Source organism: Geotrypetes seraphini, chromosome 1, assembly GCF_902459505.1.
Source record: "Geotrypetes seraphini chromosome 1, aGeoSer1.1, whole genome shotgun sequence".
Lineage (NCBI taxonomy): Eukaryota > Metazoa > Chordata > Amphibia > Gymnophiona > Dermophiidae > Geotrypetes > Geotrypetes seraphini.
This window is the reverse complement of record NC_047084.1, coordinates 2,944,731-2,961,300: the sequence shown is the minus strand read 5'-3', so window position 1 is coordinate 2,961,300 and position 16,570 is coordinate 2,944,731. Positions and strand designations below refer to the sequence as shown.

The 16,570-nt window shown below is 40.4% G+C and overlaps 1 protein-coding gene across 5 annotated transcripts in view; it reads left to right on the top strand.

The window, feature by feature from the left end:
* CAST (calpastatin) overlaps positions 1-16,570 on the top strand; it is a 285,855-nt gene that overhangs the window by 182,418 nt on the left and 86,867 nt on the right. For all 5 annotated transcript variants that reach the window (XM_033914801.1, XM_033914972.1, XM_033914887.1 and 2 more), the window contains 3 exons: positions 10,272-10,352; positions 10,449-10,499; positions 11,516-11,611. In XM_033914801.1, the coding sequence (XP_033770692.1) occupies positions 10,272-10,352; positions 10,449-10,499; positions 11,516-11,611 (228 nt within the window). The remainder of the gene's footprint in view (positions 1-10,271; positions 10,353-10,448; positions 10,500-11,515; positions 11,612-16,570) is intronic.

The following is a 16,570-nucleotide window of genomic DNA, read 5'->3' as shown; positions in this document are numbered from 1 at the left end:
GAGATTTGCCTGCACTGCCTTCTTGGTATGCAAATCTCTCTCAGGAATGTTCATTGTGGATATCCTGAAAACCTGGCCTGCCAGTAGATCTCAAGGACCAGACTTGGGCAGCCCTGGTCTAGACAGATAGTAACTAGACATGTGGAACCGCATATAATGCAGTTCTGACTATGCCCAGTTGACCATCTGGTATAGCACTGAATATTGTTCGTACCTAGATAACTTCTGGGTGCCGCAGGGTACTGGATATTCAATCCTGGTGCCATGATTAGACCTAGCATGGAATATCCAGATTAAATTCAGCCAACAAGGGGGCAGTGCTTTTAAAATTGTTGACTGCTACCAATTGGAGGCTTTAGGTTATAAGCCCTTGTAATGAAAGGGGGGAGGGGAGGGGGAGTACCTACAGTACTTGAATATAACACATGGTAAACTACTAATGAAAAGGCAAGAGCAAAATCTAAATGTTAAAAAAGAATTCACATGGTGCTGATTTTGTCAGGTCTTGCCAGCTCACTGACAACGTGTTTTTCTTTCTGTTGCCAGATTGAAAGGTGGAGACTGATGGTAGCCACAAACTGACAGTCACAAATAATACTATTATAAGTTACACAGAGGGCCTGCTTACTTGTGGTTATGGAAGTCACTGATTAAAGTGGAGAAAAAAGCCTCAAAAACATTCAGTGCAGCAATTTACACACAGTAAAGTATAACTGCCAAATTCTTATCATAGGCAAAAAGACTCCACATTTAATTTTCAACATTTCAAGTAAACCACAGAGATAAGACAGACACAAACCATGTGTGCATGCCAGTCACTTACCTGAGCTCATTTAAAGATATTCTGTGGTTCTCAAAGACCCAATGTTGCTCGGATGACTCCCCAGCTTCAATACTTATTCAAAAATGCTCTTCCAACTCCCGACAAAGGAACTTGTTTCGCATCAGAGGAATGGAGACGGGTCAAACACTCTCCAAACCACCATGACGGCCTGGAATAGCATAATCCGAGGCGAAAATTTAAACCCCGATGAGATGACATCATTTCTGGGATCTTGTTTTAAATGGTTGTGTAGTATAGTCAACATAATTGAGCTGACGAGGACAATATAGGGTAGGGGTAGAGATATTATCTTTGATCAATACTATTTATGGCCCCAGTTATGCTTTGTGTTAGATTGTCTTGTTTTAGATTGTTTTATGTATGTTTGGTGTATTTATTACATTCATTTTGTGCTTCGCTTTTTATAAGGCAAATAATAAAGACAATACAGTATCACAAAAGAAGCCACACAGGAAGTAAGGGCATGTAATGATACTATCCTCTTATGGGGAATTTGGATGTTGTCCCTTCAATCATCATAGAGCAGTGGTTCTCAACCCTGTCCTGGGGGACCCCCAGGGTTTTCAAAATATCCCTAATGAATATGCATAAGACATATTTGCATGCCTGTCTCCTCCATTATATGCAAATCTCTCTCATGGATAGTCATTAGGGATATCTTGAAAACCCAACTGGCTGGGGGTCCCCCCAGGACAGGGTTGAGAAGCACTGTCATAGAACAAACATTATATCATCAACATTTAAAGTGGCCCACATTCTCTCCTGATGTTTGAGACCATACATCTGACGTGCATAGTTCTTCCTTTAAATTATGATTCCTGCTGTAAGCAAACATACAATTCTTGTCCTTGAAACAGTCCTACACCTGTAGCATTCCTCTGATGCAGCCGTTTGATTTCAGCAAAACAAGGTCCCTTGTTGGGAGTTGGAAGAGCATTTTTGAATAAATATTGAAGCCAGGGAGTCATCTGAGCAACATCAGGTCTTTGAGAACTGGAGAGTATCTTCAAATGAGCTCAGATAAGTGACTGGCATGCATGCATGGCTGGTGTCTGTCTTATCTCTGTGGTTTACTTGAGATGTTGAAAATTAAATGTGGAGTGTTTTTGCCTATGATGAGAATTTGGCAGCTGTACTTTACTGTGTGTAAATTGCTGCAGAGAAGGTTTTTTGAGGCTTTTTCGCCACTTTAATCAGTGACTTACAGTATTTTTTGTGAATGAGTTTTTTCTCTTTTTTTTTTTTTTTTTTTGTGCGTAAGCCACAAACTGACACCATGGGCTCCTTTTACTAAGCTGCGATAGTGTTTTTAGTGCGTGCAGAATTTTAGCACATGCTAAACCCACGCTACACGGCTAGAACTAACGCCAGCTCAATGCTGGCATTGGTGTCTAGCGCGCACGCGGTAAAACCGCTATCGCAGCTTAGTAAAAGGAGCCCCATATCTTTTTCCTTTTTAGAAAGTCAACATATGTGTTTAACTGGAATTATGTGTGTGGGGGAAGGGGGATATCTGTGCCTAATTGTACTCTAGGATTTATCTCGGGTTTCATTGGTGTAATTCCTCACACCAAAAGTTGGTTGCAGAGTCCAGCGCTATGTGCTGTTTTATAAACAATCCCCAACACAGGGCACCGTGTATAAAATAGCACTCGGGCCCTAATTCTATAAATTTCACTAATGGCACCTGACTCCTATTTGACGCAGTTGTCAATCAACCGCTAGGCATCATTTATAGAATCGTGACTAGCGACGCCTAACTGAACTTAGTCACCACTATATTAGGCCAGGGTTTTCCTGGTCTAATTTACCGACACCTAATACAGATACCTACCGACGCCTAAGTCATACCATGCCTCTTCTCTACCCCTAACCATGCTTACTTTTCGGGTAGGCACTGGTGGGTGCCTCAGTTTAGGTGTCAGTAGGCACCTTGCTGAGTTGGAGCTAATAATCCATGTTTTAATTGACTTTTAATGGTGTGGTCAATTGTCTCATCAATTAAAAAATTTTGAGTTCTGCATGGAACTCGGCTAAGCATAGCCAATCTAGGTGTCATTTATAGAATCGGGGTCTCGGTGCTCATTTTTGTTGGCGCCCAAATTTGGGCACCATTTATAGAAGCTGACCCATAACATAATGGGATACTTTGAGTTATTCATATCCCTTCCACTTTTACACTATGCAGATATAATAGTTACCAGATGCTAGGGTCCACCTTGGGTTAGCGCCCAATAAAATGATCTGGGTGTCATTGTAGACAGTACAATGAAACTTTCTACCTAATGTGTGGTGGCAGCCTAAAAAACAAATAAGATGCTAAGAATTATTTAAAAAGGGAAGGTTAACAAGACTAAGAATGTTATAATGCCTCTGTATCGCTCCATGGTGACCTCACCTGGAGTATTGTGTTCAATTCTGGTCTCCTTATCTCAAGAAAGAGATAGCGGCACTGGAAAAGGTTCAAAGAAGAGCAACCAAGATGTTAAAGGGGATGGAACTGCTCTCGTATGAGGAAAGACTAAAAAGGTTAGGGCTCTTCAGATTGGAAACGAGACGGCTGTGGAGTAGAACGGGTACAAGTGGATCGATTTTTCACTCGGTCAAAAATTACAAAGGCGGGGGGACACTCAATGAAGTTAAAGGTAAATACTTTTAAAACCAATAGAAAGAAATATTTTTTTCACTCAGAGAATAGTTAAGCTCTGGAACGCATTGCCAAAGGTTGTGATAAAGAGTGGATAGCGTAGCTGGTTTTAAGAAAGGTTTGGACAATTTCCTGGAGGGAAAGTCCATAATCTATTAGTGACTGTCCCTGGGCTTCTGTTGCCAGCCTCTGACCTCTGCGTATGCTCAGTTTTCACACATGTACAGGGCTTTCAGTGGCAACAGCGACTTGGGAACCGTGCCAGTGGTCACCCAAAATGTAAGCTCTTTTGGCGGGGAGGAGGTCTTCAGCTGGTGGGGCTTGGGGATCCCCACGCGCCATATTAAAGAAAAATAAAATGGTGGGTGGGCCCTGGCCCACTTGTGGCTATACCACTGCTTGCAAAGCCTCTAACAGAAGCTGTTTCACCAAGTCAGTGGCTGATTTTCAAGGGGAAAATTCAAAGTAATATAGCCATCCAAGCTCCTCAGAAATAAATCCAGACCCCATCGTTTCAAGAAACTCAGCTATGGAGAAAGGTAACATCTGAGTTTTAAATGCCCCATGCCCAGTCACCTGGGGATAAATTCATTGGTTTAAAGATGTCCTCAAAACTGCTTACAATGTATTTCAATTCAAAAGCACTTAGGAGGAAAATTTGAGAAGCGAGTGACTCGATTTAGGTGCTTTGAGCTTATTCTAAAATAGCATTTGGGCTCCCAGATTCTGTTATAAAATGCTAGTATAATTTGGTATCAACGTGAATTAATTTACCAGCCATAAGAACATAAGAATAGCTTTACTGGGTCATACCAATAGTCCATCTATCCCAGTCTTCATGGTGGCCAACCCAGGTCACTAGTATCTTGCAAAAACGCAAAGAGTAGTAACATTCCATGCTATCGATCCAGGGCAAGCTTTGGCTTCCCCCATGTTTTGTGGTATGCAGTGTGGATGCTAGACATTTCAGAATGTTTTCCTTAAAACTGGAGAGACTTGCTGTTTATTTTATAGTCTCTCACACCTAACTTGTAGACAGTAGAGAGCTATGTAAAGTTGGGAAACAACAACTGATCTGCTGTGCCTGTGTAGTGTATCATTCTATACAGACAGGGGAGCTACAGTAAATTCCGACCACACTGATCTGATGGTGCTTCCTCTTCTTATCTTAGCTGCTTGACGCTGCCTCGCCAGTTCTTTCTGTCTTCAGAGAATTGGCCTACTAACGCTGTGTGTGAAGTATTACTATCATTTCTGGCTCGATCAGGAAGTCCTAAAACACCCTGATCATATCAGAGGCTTCCACAGGAACCAGAGAGTAAGCAGACACCTAAAAACCACAGTTCAAGTTTATTATTAGGTTTTTATATACCGCCTATCAAGGTTTATCTAAGCGGTTTTACAATCAGTTGGATCTGGCAGTAGTCAAACTCGGGGGACAATGCTAGCTGCAAAGGAATGAAATGTAATTTGGCAGATTCTGCTGTTGATTTAAGGCTATGGCTATTTTTCCAGTGATCCTGTCTTTAACTGACACATGCACAGAGTTGAAATTTCTGTATTACTTAAAAGGCTGTTTCCTTTCTCTGCAGGCACACGTATTTCTCCGTGTCCAGGCTTTTCTGTTTCACTTAAGACACCAAAAATGTGTGCTCTATTTGTTCTCCTTGTGCTTGACATTAATTTGTGCCTCGAGCTCTGTGCTGTGTGACATCACCACCTGCAAAGCATCCTGGGACCATTCAGCTCTAGGATACAGCTCCTGTGTCAGTTTAAATTATGGTGTTTGTTCTTTTTCTTGCTAATCAGGAAATGCTAATCAGGAAATTATCAGAGTGAAGACGGAGAGACAAATTTGATTTTTTTTTTGCTTTGAATTTCTTGAGACTTTTGCCATGTGAAGAAGGAAAGGGCATTTTGGGGCAGTGTTATAACATTCCATTATAAAATTCTAGCACAACTGGCTATCAATGTGCCTAAAATATAGAGGCGTGCATTTAAGCCAATCATAGAGCAGGTATTTGTGCACACGCCTTTGTGCAACAGGAACATGCATAACTTCCATTTCTATGTAAGTTATGCATGTAAGTGCTCATGATCCCCCTCATGTTGGAGGGTGGCCAAAACTAAATCTGCAGCCAAAATTCACCACTCATCTTTGGCCAAAACCAAAATCATTGCTCTCTCCTCCCTGCAGAAAACACATCCCTCCTGTTCCACTCACTAATTCCACATTCCCCCCTACCCATTGGCCCTGGTGGTCTACTGACCTCTTCAGGACAGGAGCAACCCTGAGTTGTCCCTTCTCCCACCGGCTTCACAGTCAAAATGGTTGCCATAACGTCCTGCCCTTGCTGATTTCAGTCTCAAAATGGCAGGTTTGACCTGCTGTGGTATTTTTGGCAGCTACTTTGACTGTAGAGCCCAATGGGAGCAGGGAGCAATTTAGGATTGCTCCTGCCCTGAAGGGGCCACTAAATCACTAAGACTTCAAAGGTAGGCCCCAAGAAGGCATGCAGATGGTGGGAGGCACAGAGTGTTGCTTTGGTGGGAGAAGTGAGTTTCTGTTTCAGCTGAAAACATTCTTGCTTTTTTGGCTGAAACAGAACATGATGCCAAGACCAATATTTTGTCAGCCTCTACAATATTTAAGCCCCTCCTCCTTTCAAGTCTGTGCTACGTAAGTTAAATGAGTATTTGCAGAATAGCGTTTAAGCACCATATAAGCATTTAGGAATATGAGCATGCACATACTCTGTAAATACTAGTACTCTAAACATTTATGTACCTAGGTTAAATAAATGCCCTTTTGGTGTGTACAGTTTGCCCTGATAGATTACCTGTGCCCTATTTTGGTATTGGCCTGCTGTTAAAATATTTTAATAATCATTGGCGATCACTGTGCTGTGGCCAGTTTGTGTTCATGGTTTAGTAGGACTGAGGTTTAGGGTTCTGAAGCTTTTCTATTACCAGTTCATTTAGTTGTTTGTTTTTTTGTTTGGTTTGGTTGGGTATTTTTTCACTAAATTCTATAGGGTATTCAGTGCCATAAAATCTGAAGGTGCAGTGGCCAGGGGTCTTTGAATCTCCTGAAAGATACTTTTGGGTTAATATTCAAAAGCATTTATTCAAATAACAGCTCCTGGATATTGCCTCGGAGCATTCTTAACACACCACCTCACAAAAACGCAGATAGGGCAGGGTCAGTCCCAGAACATATACAGATAGTGGCCATATTTAGTCTACATCTGCTAGCCAGAAAACTGTCCTAAGTTTTCTCAGTGTTCAACTCCAGCCACTATGGCAGCATTTCTTAAATTGGTGCCCACATTTGGGTGCCCCAGTACAGTGTGAATCATGTTGATATTATAATGTCTTTGTTTGGGGTTCTGCCAGGCACTTGTGACCTGGATTGTCTACTGTTGGAAACAGGAAACTGGGCTAGATGGACCATCAGTGTGACCCTGTATGGCTAGTCTTATGTTCTTTTGTAATGGATCTGGATGCTCAAATACTGTTACACAGTAGTAATGCAAACTGCATTTGTGCACAAAAATGTATGTGTGCCCACTTACGACAAGTCAGTGGCTGGCATAAGTGGGTACACATAAATGCAACAAGCTGCACATGCATCTTATAGTATTCTATAAGGTGGATGCATCAGTGGGAGACACACCTGTGTCCCGCCCATAGGTGCAATCCCTTTGTGGATGCACACAAGACCTCATAGGCTCACCCATATAGTGTTTGGGGTAAATGCACATGTACATGGCAATTAAGGTGCTATTCAGGTGCACATGTGTCAACTAACTGATGGCGCCCTTTATCTAGATAATGGTACTGAATATTTGGATATTTTTTTACTGCTGAACATTGACCTCACTTAAACACTTCTTTTTAAAAATAATTTTATTGACAGACAAGCCAGCAGTTTCTAGGCTAAAATTAACCCTTTTTTTCTCTTAATTTTAATAAAGAATAAAAAAATGCAGACCAAATTTATCCTAGCTGAAAGAAAGAGAAAATGCAATGGTTAATCCTGGTAGATTTGTAATGAAGGTAGTAGACCCCTTTCGCCAAGATTTGCATATATATAATATAGCCTATCAAGGTTATATCTAGGCAGTTTACAGTCAGATACTCAAGTATTTTCCCTATCTGTCCCAGTGGGACAATGGAGGATTGAGTGACTTGCCCATAGTAGACCCCCTGGAAGATATGGATAACATGAGGAGGAATCTAGAGAAACTTGAAGAATGGCTAAGATTTAATGGTAAAAAAAAATGCCAGGTCATGCGTTTTGAGCTGTAAAAACCCAAGGGAACAGCACAGTTTATGGGGTAAAGAACTTTTGTTCACAAAAAAGGAGCAGAACTTGTATATGATCATATATGATGGTCTTAAGATGATCAAACAGGTAGAAAAGTCAACGGCAAAAGCAAGAAGGATGCTTGGGTGTACAGGGAGAGGAGTAGCCAGCAGGAAAAAGCAGGTAATAGTACCCTAGCATAAGTTTCTGGTGGAGGCCCTATTTAGAGTATTATGTAAAGTCCTGGAGATCACACCTTCAAAAAGATATTAAGAGGATGGAGTTGGTCCAGAGGGCAGCTATTAAAATGGTCAGTGGTCTTCATTATAAAGCTTATGGTGGCTGACTTAAAGATTTCAATATATATATCCTTTTTGAAAGCCCAGATAGAAGAGAGGAAATTTTAAAATTATCACCATGGTATAAATGCACAAGTAAGTTCTGGAGCAATAAATCCTAAAATGAGATTGAAGGGCTATAGACTAGAAGTAATCTGCTTCTTTACAGAAATGCTAAGGGATATGTAGAACATCCTCCCATTGGAGTGGTAGAGATGAAGCAGTTTCAGAATTAAAAAAAGCATGGGCCAAGCACAAAACATCTCTGAAGAATGGATTGCAGGGCTTAGTAGTTGGTACAGATGAGCAGACTGTATAGACCCCTCTATTTTTATCTGCCATCATTTTCAAGGTTTCACAAGGTACATGCATTATTTTATATTCAGATTCAATAAAATTATCTGCTATTACCAGTTTATAGTTTTACTGTTTGAAGGCCATTCATCCCCTGAAATGTATTATTTGATGCAATTGACACAAGCCTAATCACCCAGCTTAAGTTAATGCAAAATATTTGTTTATGTAAATTAGCAGTTTATTTTGTTGCTCTAAATATAATAAAAGAATTTGACTACAGGGAGGAAGCTAGTTCCCCAGCAACAAGGCACAGGCCCTCCTGCCTGAGAAGTCCTAAAAAATTGCTAGGTGGCCAAAACCACAATGGAAATTATGGCTTCAGTTCCGCTTCATGGCTAGCAAATGCCATGATGAGGGCAGTGTAGGCCCCCACATTCACTTTCCCAGGTTAAGTACAATTCTGTTACACTTCCGTAACTCTAACCTCTTCTCGCCACGGGGACATTGTTTCTTCTGCTCCCAACCACATTATTCACCTTCATAAAGATCTTTGACGTTTTCCTCAAAACTATTAGGCTTATCCTATTTGAACTATGAAAAGTCTGAAAACTCTTGCTTATCTGTAATTTATTAAGCATGTGCTTCCACCCAGAGAGGGCTGGTACTGTTCCCTGATGTTCCATTGGCACTCAGGTTCCCTAGTGTCAGAGGTACCATCTTGATCTCAAACAGAGTGAGAACATCTAGAAATGTCGGCAGCTCACCCTCTCCCAAGTGGGGAGGGGATGTTATGAAGTGATTTTAAAGGGGCTTGAGAGGTGCAGGAATTTTGATGTTTGTCAGGGGTTTAAAATGTGTTCTGTGGGGGGATTGATGGAGGTTGAGTTAGGTTTGTGCCTACCCCTTTGTTCAGACTCGGGTCTTAATTGGTAACTAGCACTTGCATGTGGCTCGGGTCAGGTACAAACTCCCATATAGAAATTTTTTTTCATATTCCCTTTATTAAATGAGAATGCACATGTAGATTTTGGGCCTGTCAAGACCACACCCTTTTGAAATTTCTGCTTGGTGTGGATCTTTACATGTAAATAGTGCATTTCCAAAATAACGTCCAAAATCCATTAAGTCTATAAAATGTCATTGGTCTCAACTTTGTTTTTGCTTCTACAGATTAATACAGCAACCTCTCCTGAAGTTATATGTTTTAATTATTCCATTGTTGTCTTTCAGTACCCCAAAGTAGTGGCCTGTACATCTCAGTAGGTGTCTCAAAAAAATCAAGAACGTAACCAATCAATTTGTGAAGCAATCTGGAGAAAAATGTTTTTACATAGTGTTGAATAATTAAGAATTTATATTTACCTGTTAATCACTTAGGTCGATAATAACTTTAGTTAGGGATATTATCAAGCTATCCATGGAGCTTGCAGACTCATTTGTACATGGGCCTCCAAATAAAATTTCAAAAGGAAATTCCCAAAGGGCTAACAGGGGAAAGTAGCTAAAATGTCCCCGCATAACTTTCTGTCTTTTTGGAACAGATACAATTATTTGTATTAAAGTCCCATGTATACTTTTCTCTCCCCAGTCTTGCCCCATCTCTTCCTCTCCACAAGTAAAAGCACATCTGTTGTGGACAATGCCCATATTTTTTCAGCAGAGAGGGATGGGGGGAAGATTTCAGAGGACCTTTGTATGCAGTTAACACCTATTTACCCATATAGAAAGTTTTGAAAATTTGCCCTTTCCAGGAGTCTATCACTATTGTGGGTGAAGTTGGTTGTTTCAGTAAGTTGAACATATATAAAGTGATTCATAGTTCGTTTTGCATTACAGGAGACAGTCGAAGCTACGTATGTGGAAGAACTTGGTAAGAAAGAGAGCACGATTCCCCCAAAGTACAGAAAGCTGCTAGAGGTAAGGGCGATGAGTGAAGGAATTGTACCAAACATGGCTCCTTGTTTCAGAAATTAATGGCTCTTCATCCACCACACAATCTTTTTCTACTTTCAGGACAATGACGACAAGACAGTACCACCTCCGAAACCAGAAGACGTTTTCAAGGTGAGAGAAAGTTGCAGAGCACATTTCCGGCTAAGAAAATGCAGAACAAAGCTCTTGAAAAAAGCCTTTTGTTGTATGTGTTCTGTTGATGATGAGCACTGTGCATAATGACTTATGGTAGTTGCATCAGTGTACTGCCTCTGATTGGATTTATGTAGTGCTGCTTGTAGGAAATTAATGATACACTGTATTTTATTGTGCACTTTCGTATAGTAATGACAGAGTCTCAAAATAGTGCATATGAGCTGTAGCGTGTAATTCTCAGATATGAGGAAATACCAGGACAGCAGCCCAGTGGCGCAGTATGGGATGGGCGAGAGGGTGTGGTCCACTCTTGGTGGGACGCTGATCTCTTCTCTCCGCCTACCCACCTCTTCAAATCTTTGTTAGCAGCAAACAGCATCTCTTACCTGCTGTTCATGCCGGCCTCAGTTCTCTTTCCGATGTTACTTTCTGGTTGCGGGACCAGGAAGTGATGTCAGAGAGAAAGCTGAGGCCAGCTCGAGCAGCAGGTAGGAGATGCTGCTCGCTGCTGGCAAAGATTTTAAGAGGTATGCGGGAGGCGTATGGCATGGTAATGCCAGGCATCACTTCCCTGGGCACATCATTCCCTCACTATATTGCTGCTGCAGCCCAAGCTCTGCATCAACTTGAGCAATGAGTGGCATAAATTATGTTCTAATTAAGAGTGTGCCTAGTAGTATCAATAGCAGCAGTGTATTTTGTGTTACATTAATGTATCAGGTCAGGTGATAGGGCTAAAAAAAATTCTTCATTTTTAAGACTATTTTCTTAGTTGTTGTTGTTTTTTTTTTTGTTTGTTTGTTTTTTTTTGTTTGTTTGTTTTTTTTGTAAAGCTGAAGATATCAGTCTGCTGCTGACAAATATTAATCAGTACAGTGGAACATCAGTACCATGTGGGGGTGGGGGTGATAAGGCTGTAGCTGATGGCAGTTATTTTGCAAAATAAATCACTAATTTAGATTTGTGTTGTGGTTTTAATTTTGATGCTTTAGCCCATGAGTGAGGACGACCTTTCTGATGCATTTTCAAAGGATTTTGTTTGTTCCTCAGCTGCTCCGCTTCAGTCTGCAGCCCAAAGCAAACCAGAAGTAAGTGAGGTATAGTCCTAAAGGTTGCTACCTTTGATAGAAGTGTAGATTGGCTTAGGCCCTTCAGAGATGTTGGCCTGCCTTTGTGATTTTTTTATTTTTTTATTTTTTTATTCTTTATTTAAATTTTAAACTTTTAAAAATACAATGTTAACAGAAATGTTCCTAACAAGAATTAACTTCTTGTGGAAATTTAAGCAATGAAATAATAAATCACAGAGTATAAATAGTCCTGAATAACTGGAGGAGGAGCTGTAAATAGACTGAAAGATTAACAGGTAACTTTTAACAAAGAAAAATAAAAGATGGAGCTAGCAGGTGTCGGAACATATCCTCTCTAAGCTTATACTGGGATGAAACAGGTTCATATAGTTGTTACAGTTTGCCCTTGGGTAGAAATAAATCTAGTGAGCTGTTGTGGTTCATAAAAAACATACTGACTATCTTTATAGACCATAACGTGTTTACATGGGTACCTCATGACAAATGTTGCACCCAACTCCAATGCCTGGGGTCTCAAAATGAGGAATTGTTTCCTTCTCTTTTGTGTAGTACGAGATACATCGGGGTATATTCTTCCAACATTTGACATGAAAGGAACATCTTTATATTTGAAAAATAATTTTAACATCCATTCCGTGTCTGAATCTATAGCGAACTGTACCAGCAATGTAGCTGTACCCTGGACTTCAGTTTCCGACCTCTCTAAGAAATTAGTTAAATCCAAGCTATCAGCAGATAAATTCTGTTAGGATTTTGAGATTTAACTCTCCTAGGATGGTAATAAATTTTTGAGAGAGGTGGATATGAAGTTTCTGGAATCTTAAGAACTTCAGTTAAGTATTTTTTTAAACATGTCATGAGCTGATAAGGAAACATTTCTGGAAAGTTTATAATCCGAAGATTACATTTTTTAATGGCATTCTCCAGAATTTCTATCTTGAAATGAAGGTTCCCCGACTGTCCTTATCCCAAGTTAAGGCCTGGGTCTCGACGGCTTTTAATCTGGAGTCATTTTCATCCACCTTACTTTCAAGACATGAAACTGTTGTATAACATTGTGAAAGTTGCTGGAATTGAGTTCCCAAAGTGAGTTGCAAACTTGATATTGTCTCCCATAGCGTTTCCATATTGAATACCTTTGGCCTTTGCATAAGCACAACGTTGCTTCCCAAGTCTTCTGTAGGAAACAATGTACCTGTGGCCACAGCAGCTTGTTCTTCAATCATCAAGGAAATTCCGGTAGCCTGCGGCATCTCCCTCTCTGAATGCTGCAAGGTTGTAAAAACAGGCTCCACTGCCCTCTGTCCAGAGCCGTTGTCCGCAGTCTGCTGGGTCGGGAAAGGAGCATTCCGGGCCGGTTCCTCCTCCATCTGCCCTCCCGTTGAGTCGGAGGACTATGCTCCTCCGGTGACAAAGTGGCCTGGGGTGGTGGCACCCCCCTACTCCTTCTCCACCCCCCCAACTCGTGTGTGTGCACACACCTTTTCCCTTTCCCCATACCTGTTTAACTTCTCTGGTGCGAGCAGCATCTCCAACTTTTACAACCACACTTGCCTCCTAACTCTTCCTCTAGTGGTAGCAGCAGCTTTTTCTCTCCCCCACACACTTACCCCGCAACCCTTATGGGTATTCTACGGGAAGCTCTGAGCCCTTTACTGAATAATGCTCAACACTAACAACATGCTCACATGGAGCGCTGATCTCTTCCCACAGCATCCAGTATCACCTCTATGCTGATGACTCCCAGATCTACCTCTCTGCGCCAAATATCTCTATTGAAATCCAGACCAGGGTCTTAGCCTGCCTGTCTGACATTGCCACCTGGATGTCTCACCGCCATCTAAAATTGAATATGGCTAAAACAGAGTTGCTCATCTTCCCACCTAAACCCATTTCTCTGCTTCCCTTGTTCTCCGTCTCTGTGGACAACACTCTCATCCTTCCTGTTTTGTCTGCTCATAATCTTGGGGTCATCTTTGACTCCTCTCTCTCCTTCACCGCCCAGACACAACATATCGCTAAAAGCTGCCCCTTCTTCCTCTATAATATTACCAAAATCTGACCCTTCCTCGCTGAGCACACTACCAAATCATTTATCCACACCCTCATCACCTCGTGCTTAGACTACTGCAACTCACTGCTCTCAGGCCTTCCATTTAGCCATCTTGCTCCCCTCCAATCTGTCCAGAATTAGGCTGCATGACTCATATTCAGGGAGAGCCACTTTACTCACATTACTCATCTCCTAAAAACTTAATTTTATAGACCGGGTCATCAACCAAAACTAGCTCGACTCAGTTAACAGTAATGAAAAACATAATACATAAACATAACAAAGGAAATATAAACTAGAATGGTTAGTTTTCAAAGTGTTTAGCAAACAAGAAAGTTTTCAGGGCTTTCTAGAATAGAGCGAAGGGACCTAAACTTCTTAATGCAAGCAGTAAGCATTCCAGAGTTCTGTTTGTTTAAAAGCGAAAGAATGACCGAATCTCCTGAAATTTCTGTTTTTACCCCTAAGGGAAGGAAATGAAAGCTTTAATTTTTGAGAACTTGTGGCAAGATGAGATCTATGCATATTCCAGTCTAAAGGAATCAAAGTAGTGAAAATGGCAAATAAGATCTTAAATGCACTTAAATTTATTTCTGATACATTGGAAGCCAATGTAATTCCCCGAGCAGAGAGGTTACAGGATCAAATTTAATCTTACTGAAAATGAGCTTAGTAGCAGTGTTCTGTATCAGCTGGAGTCTCTGCAAACTGACCTACGAAAGACCCAGTCACTTCATTGGCTTCCTATCCGTTTCCAAGTGCAATTTAAACTCCTCTTTCTGACCTTCAAATGCACTCACTCATCTGGCCCTCACTATCTCTTTTCACTTATCTTCCCCCCTCCCCCCCACCCGCTCCGGTGAGCTCCACTCAGCTGGTAGGTCCTGCCTATGTGTTCCTTTCTCTTCAGCTGCCAACTCCAGACTCCATCCCTTCTGCCTTGCTGTACCTTATGCTTGGAACAAGCCACTCAAATCCCTATGGCGGGCTCCGTCTCTGGCAGTGTTCAAGACCCATTTAAAAGTCCACCTCTTTGAGAGTACTTTCAACTCCTAACTCCTCTCACCCTCTGTCATGTCTATATAAGTTAAATTGTAAGCTCTTCCGAGCAGGAACTGTCTATAAATGTCAAACTGTACAGTGCTGCATATGCCTTTCAGCGCTATATAAGTGATAAGTAGCAGTAGTGGTGAGCATTAGTTGCTAAAAAAAAAAAAAAAAAATCAGTGCTGCACGTATTTTTCCTGACTCTTCGGAAAACAGCACCAGAATTCTGTGCATCTACCCATGAGTTGTGGGATCCCGCATCTGCTTCAGATGTTGGTTGTGGTAGTGGGTAAAGGCAACTTCCTCCTAATGTTTTCATGGAAGAGGGTTTTGTTTAAGACTGGGTGTGGCAGTGCTGATTTTGGGAGGACTGGAATTTTAATCAGAATTTAATGATGGAAAAATAAATAAATAGCCAGTGAAATCCAAATAATTACAGTAGGTGCCAATAGCATGATGCTTCTTAACAGAAATTCTCTCTCCTTCTGTCACTGCATTACTTGATTCTTACTTCTGCAGTATGTTTAGTGCTTAAGAATATTCTTGTTTTTTGGGGGTGGGAGAGGGTAATTTTTTAAAACAAGGGTATGGGTAAAGGTATGTGCATGCTTTCCACATCACAGGCTTTACTGGATTTTCTAAGTAAAAGTATGTGTGTATTTTTGCTTTCAAAATTATCCCAGAAACGGTACCTGTACAATTTTACTCACCAACTTGTATGTGAATATGTTTCCTGAATGGCTGGTGAGAATGCAAGTGTACATAGAGTTTTAAACCCCAACCCGTCCCTGTCCCCAGAAGAAAAGGAAGTGCAGAGAATGGTATTTCAACTATATTTCCATCACAGATAGGTTAGGTAGTTTTCCTAGAAATGATTTCTGTAAGTAATGCACTGTTTACCCTAAATAAGTGGTTTTTAAGCTTGCTGTGCCTGCATATAGAATAGGGTATGCACTTGACAAACACACATAGCAGACAACCCTGCTTTTTTGAATCTTATGGTCTAATAAGACAAATGGACAAGAAAAACAGACAAAACATATGGGACCTTGAAATTATAGACAATGGGGGGAGGAGTGAGGCCTAATGCAAGTCCAATGGGGAAGTAGTGGCTCAAGGGTGATGTCAGCAGGTCATGTGCAGAAACAGGTTCAGGATTTAAAAGCATCATTGTTCTTTTTTTTTTCCATTATATTTTTATTTTCAAATTTTACAAAAAGTGTACATAATAATAAAATACAGTTGATAAATGCATGGTATCACTTTTATATCTAACACAATGTATGTCTGGATTTGATTTTCCCCTTCACCCTCCCCCCACCCTTTTATTGCTTTAATATAATATTTTCAAATTTTATAAAAGTATACAACATATTAGAATATAATTGATAATTATTTAATAACATATTTATATCTAATACAATATATTCTGGATAAATTTTATTCATTTTCCCTCCCCCCACTCTTCTATTATTTTTTAATCATATGTTACATTTTGTATCATATATTATAATTTATTATATATAATTTGTTTTCCTTACCCCCCCTATATGTGTGTCATAAAAAAAAAAAAATCTCTAAAAGAAGAAAAGAAGAAAAAGTATTCCATTATTTAATCATTACAGTATTTTGTCAATGGCCCCCATATTTTTATAAATTTATTATATGTCCCCTTTTGTATTGCTATTGTTCTTTCCATTTTAAAAATATGGCATATTGTATTCCACCAAAATGTGTAATTTAGGTTGTTGTAATTTTTCCAATTGTTAGTTATATGTTGAATGGCAACCCCTGTCATAATTAATAAAAGCTTATTATTTTCTGGTGAAATTTGACTTTTTTTTCTCATCATTGTT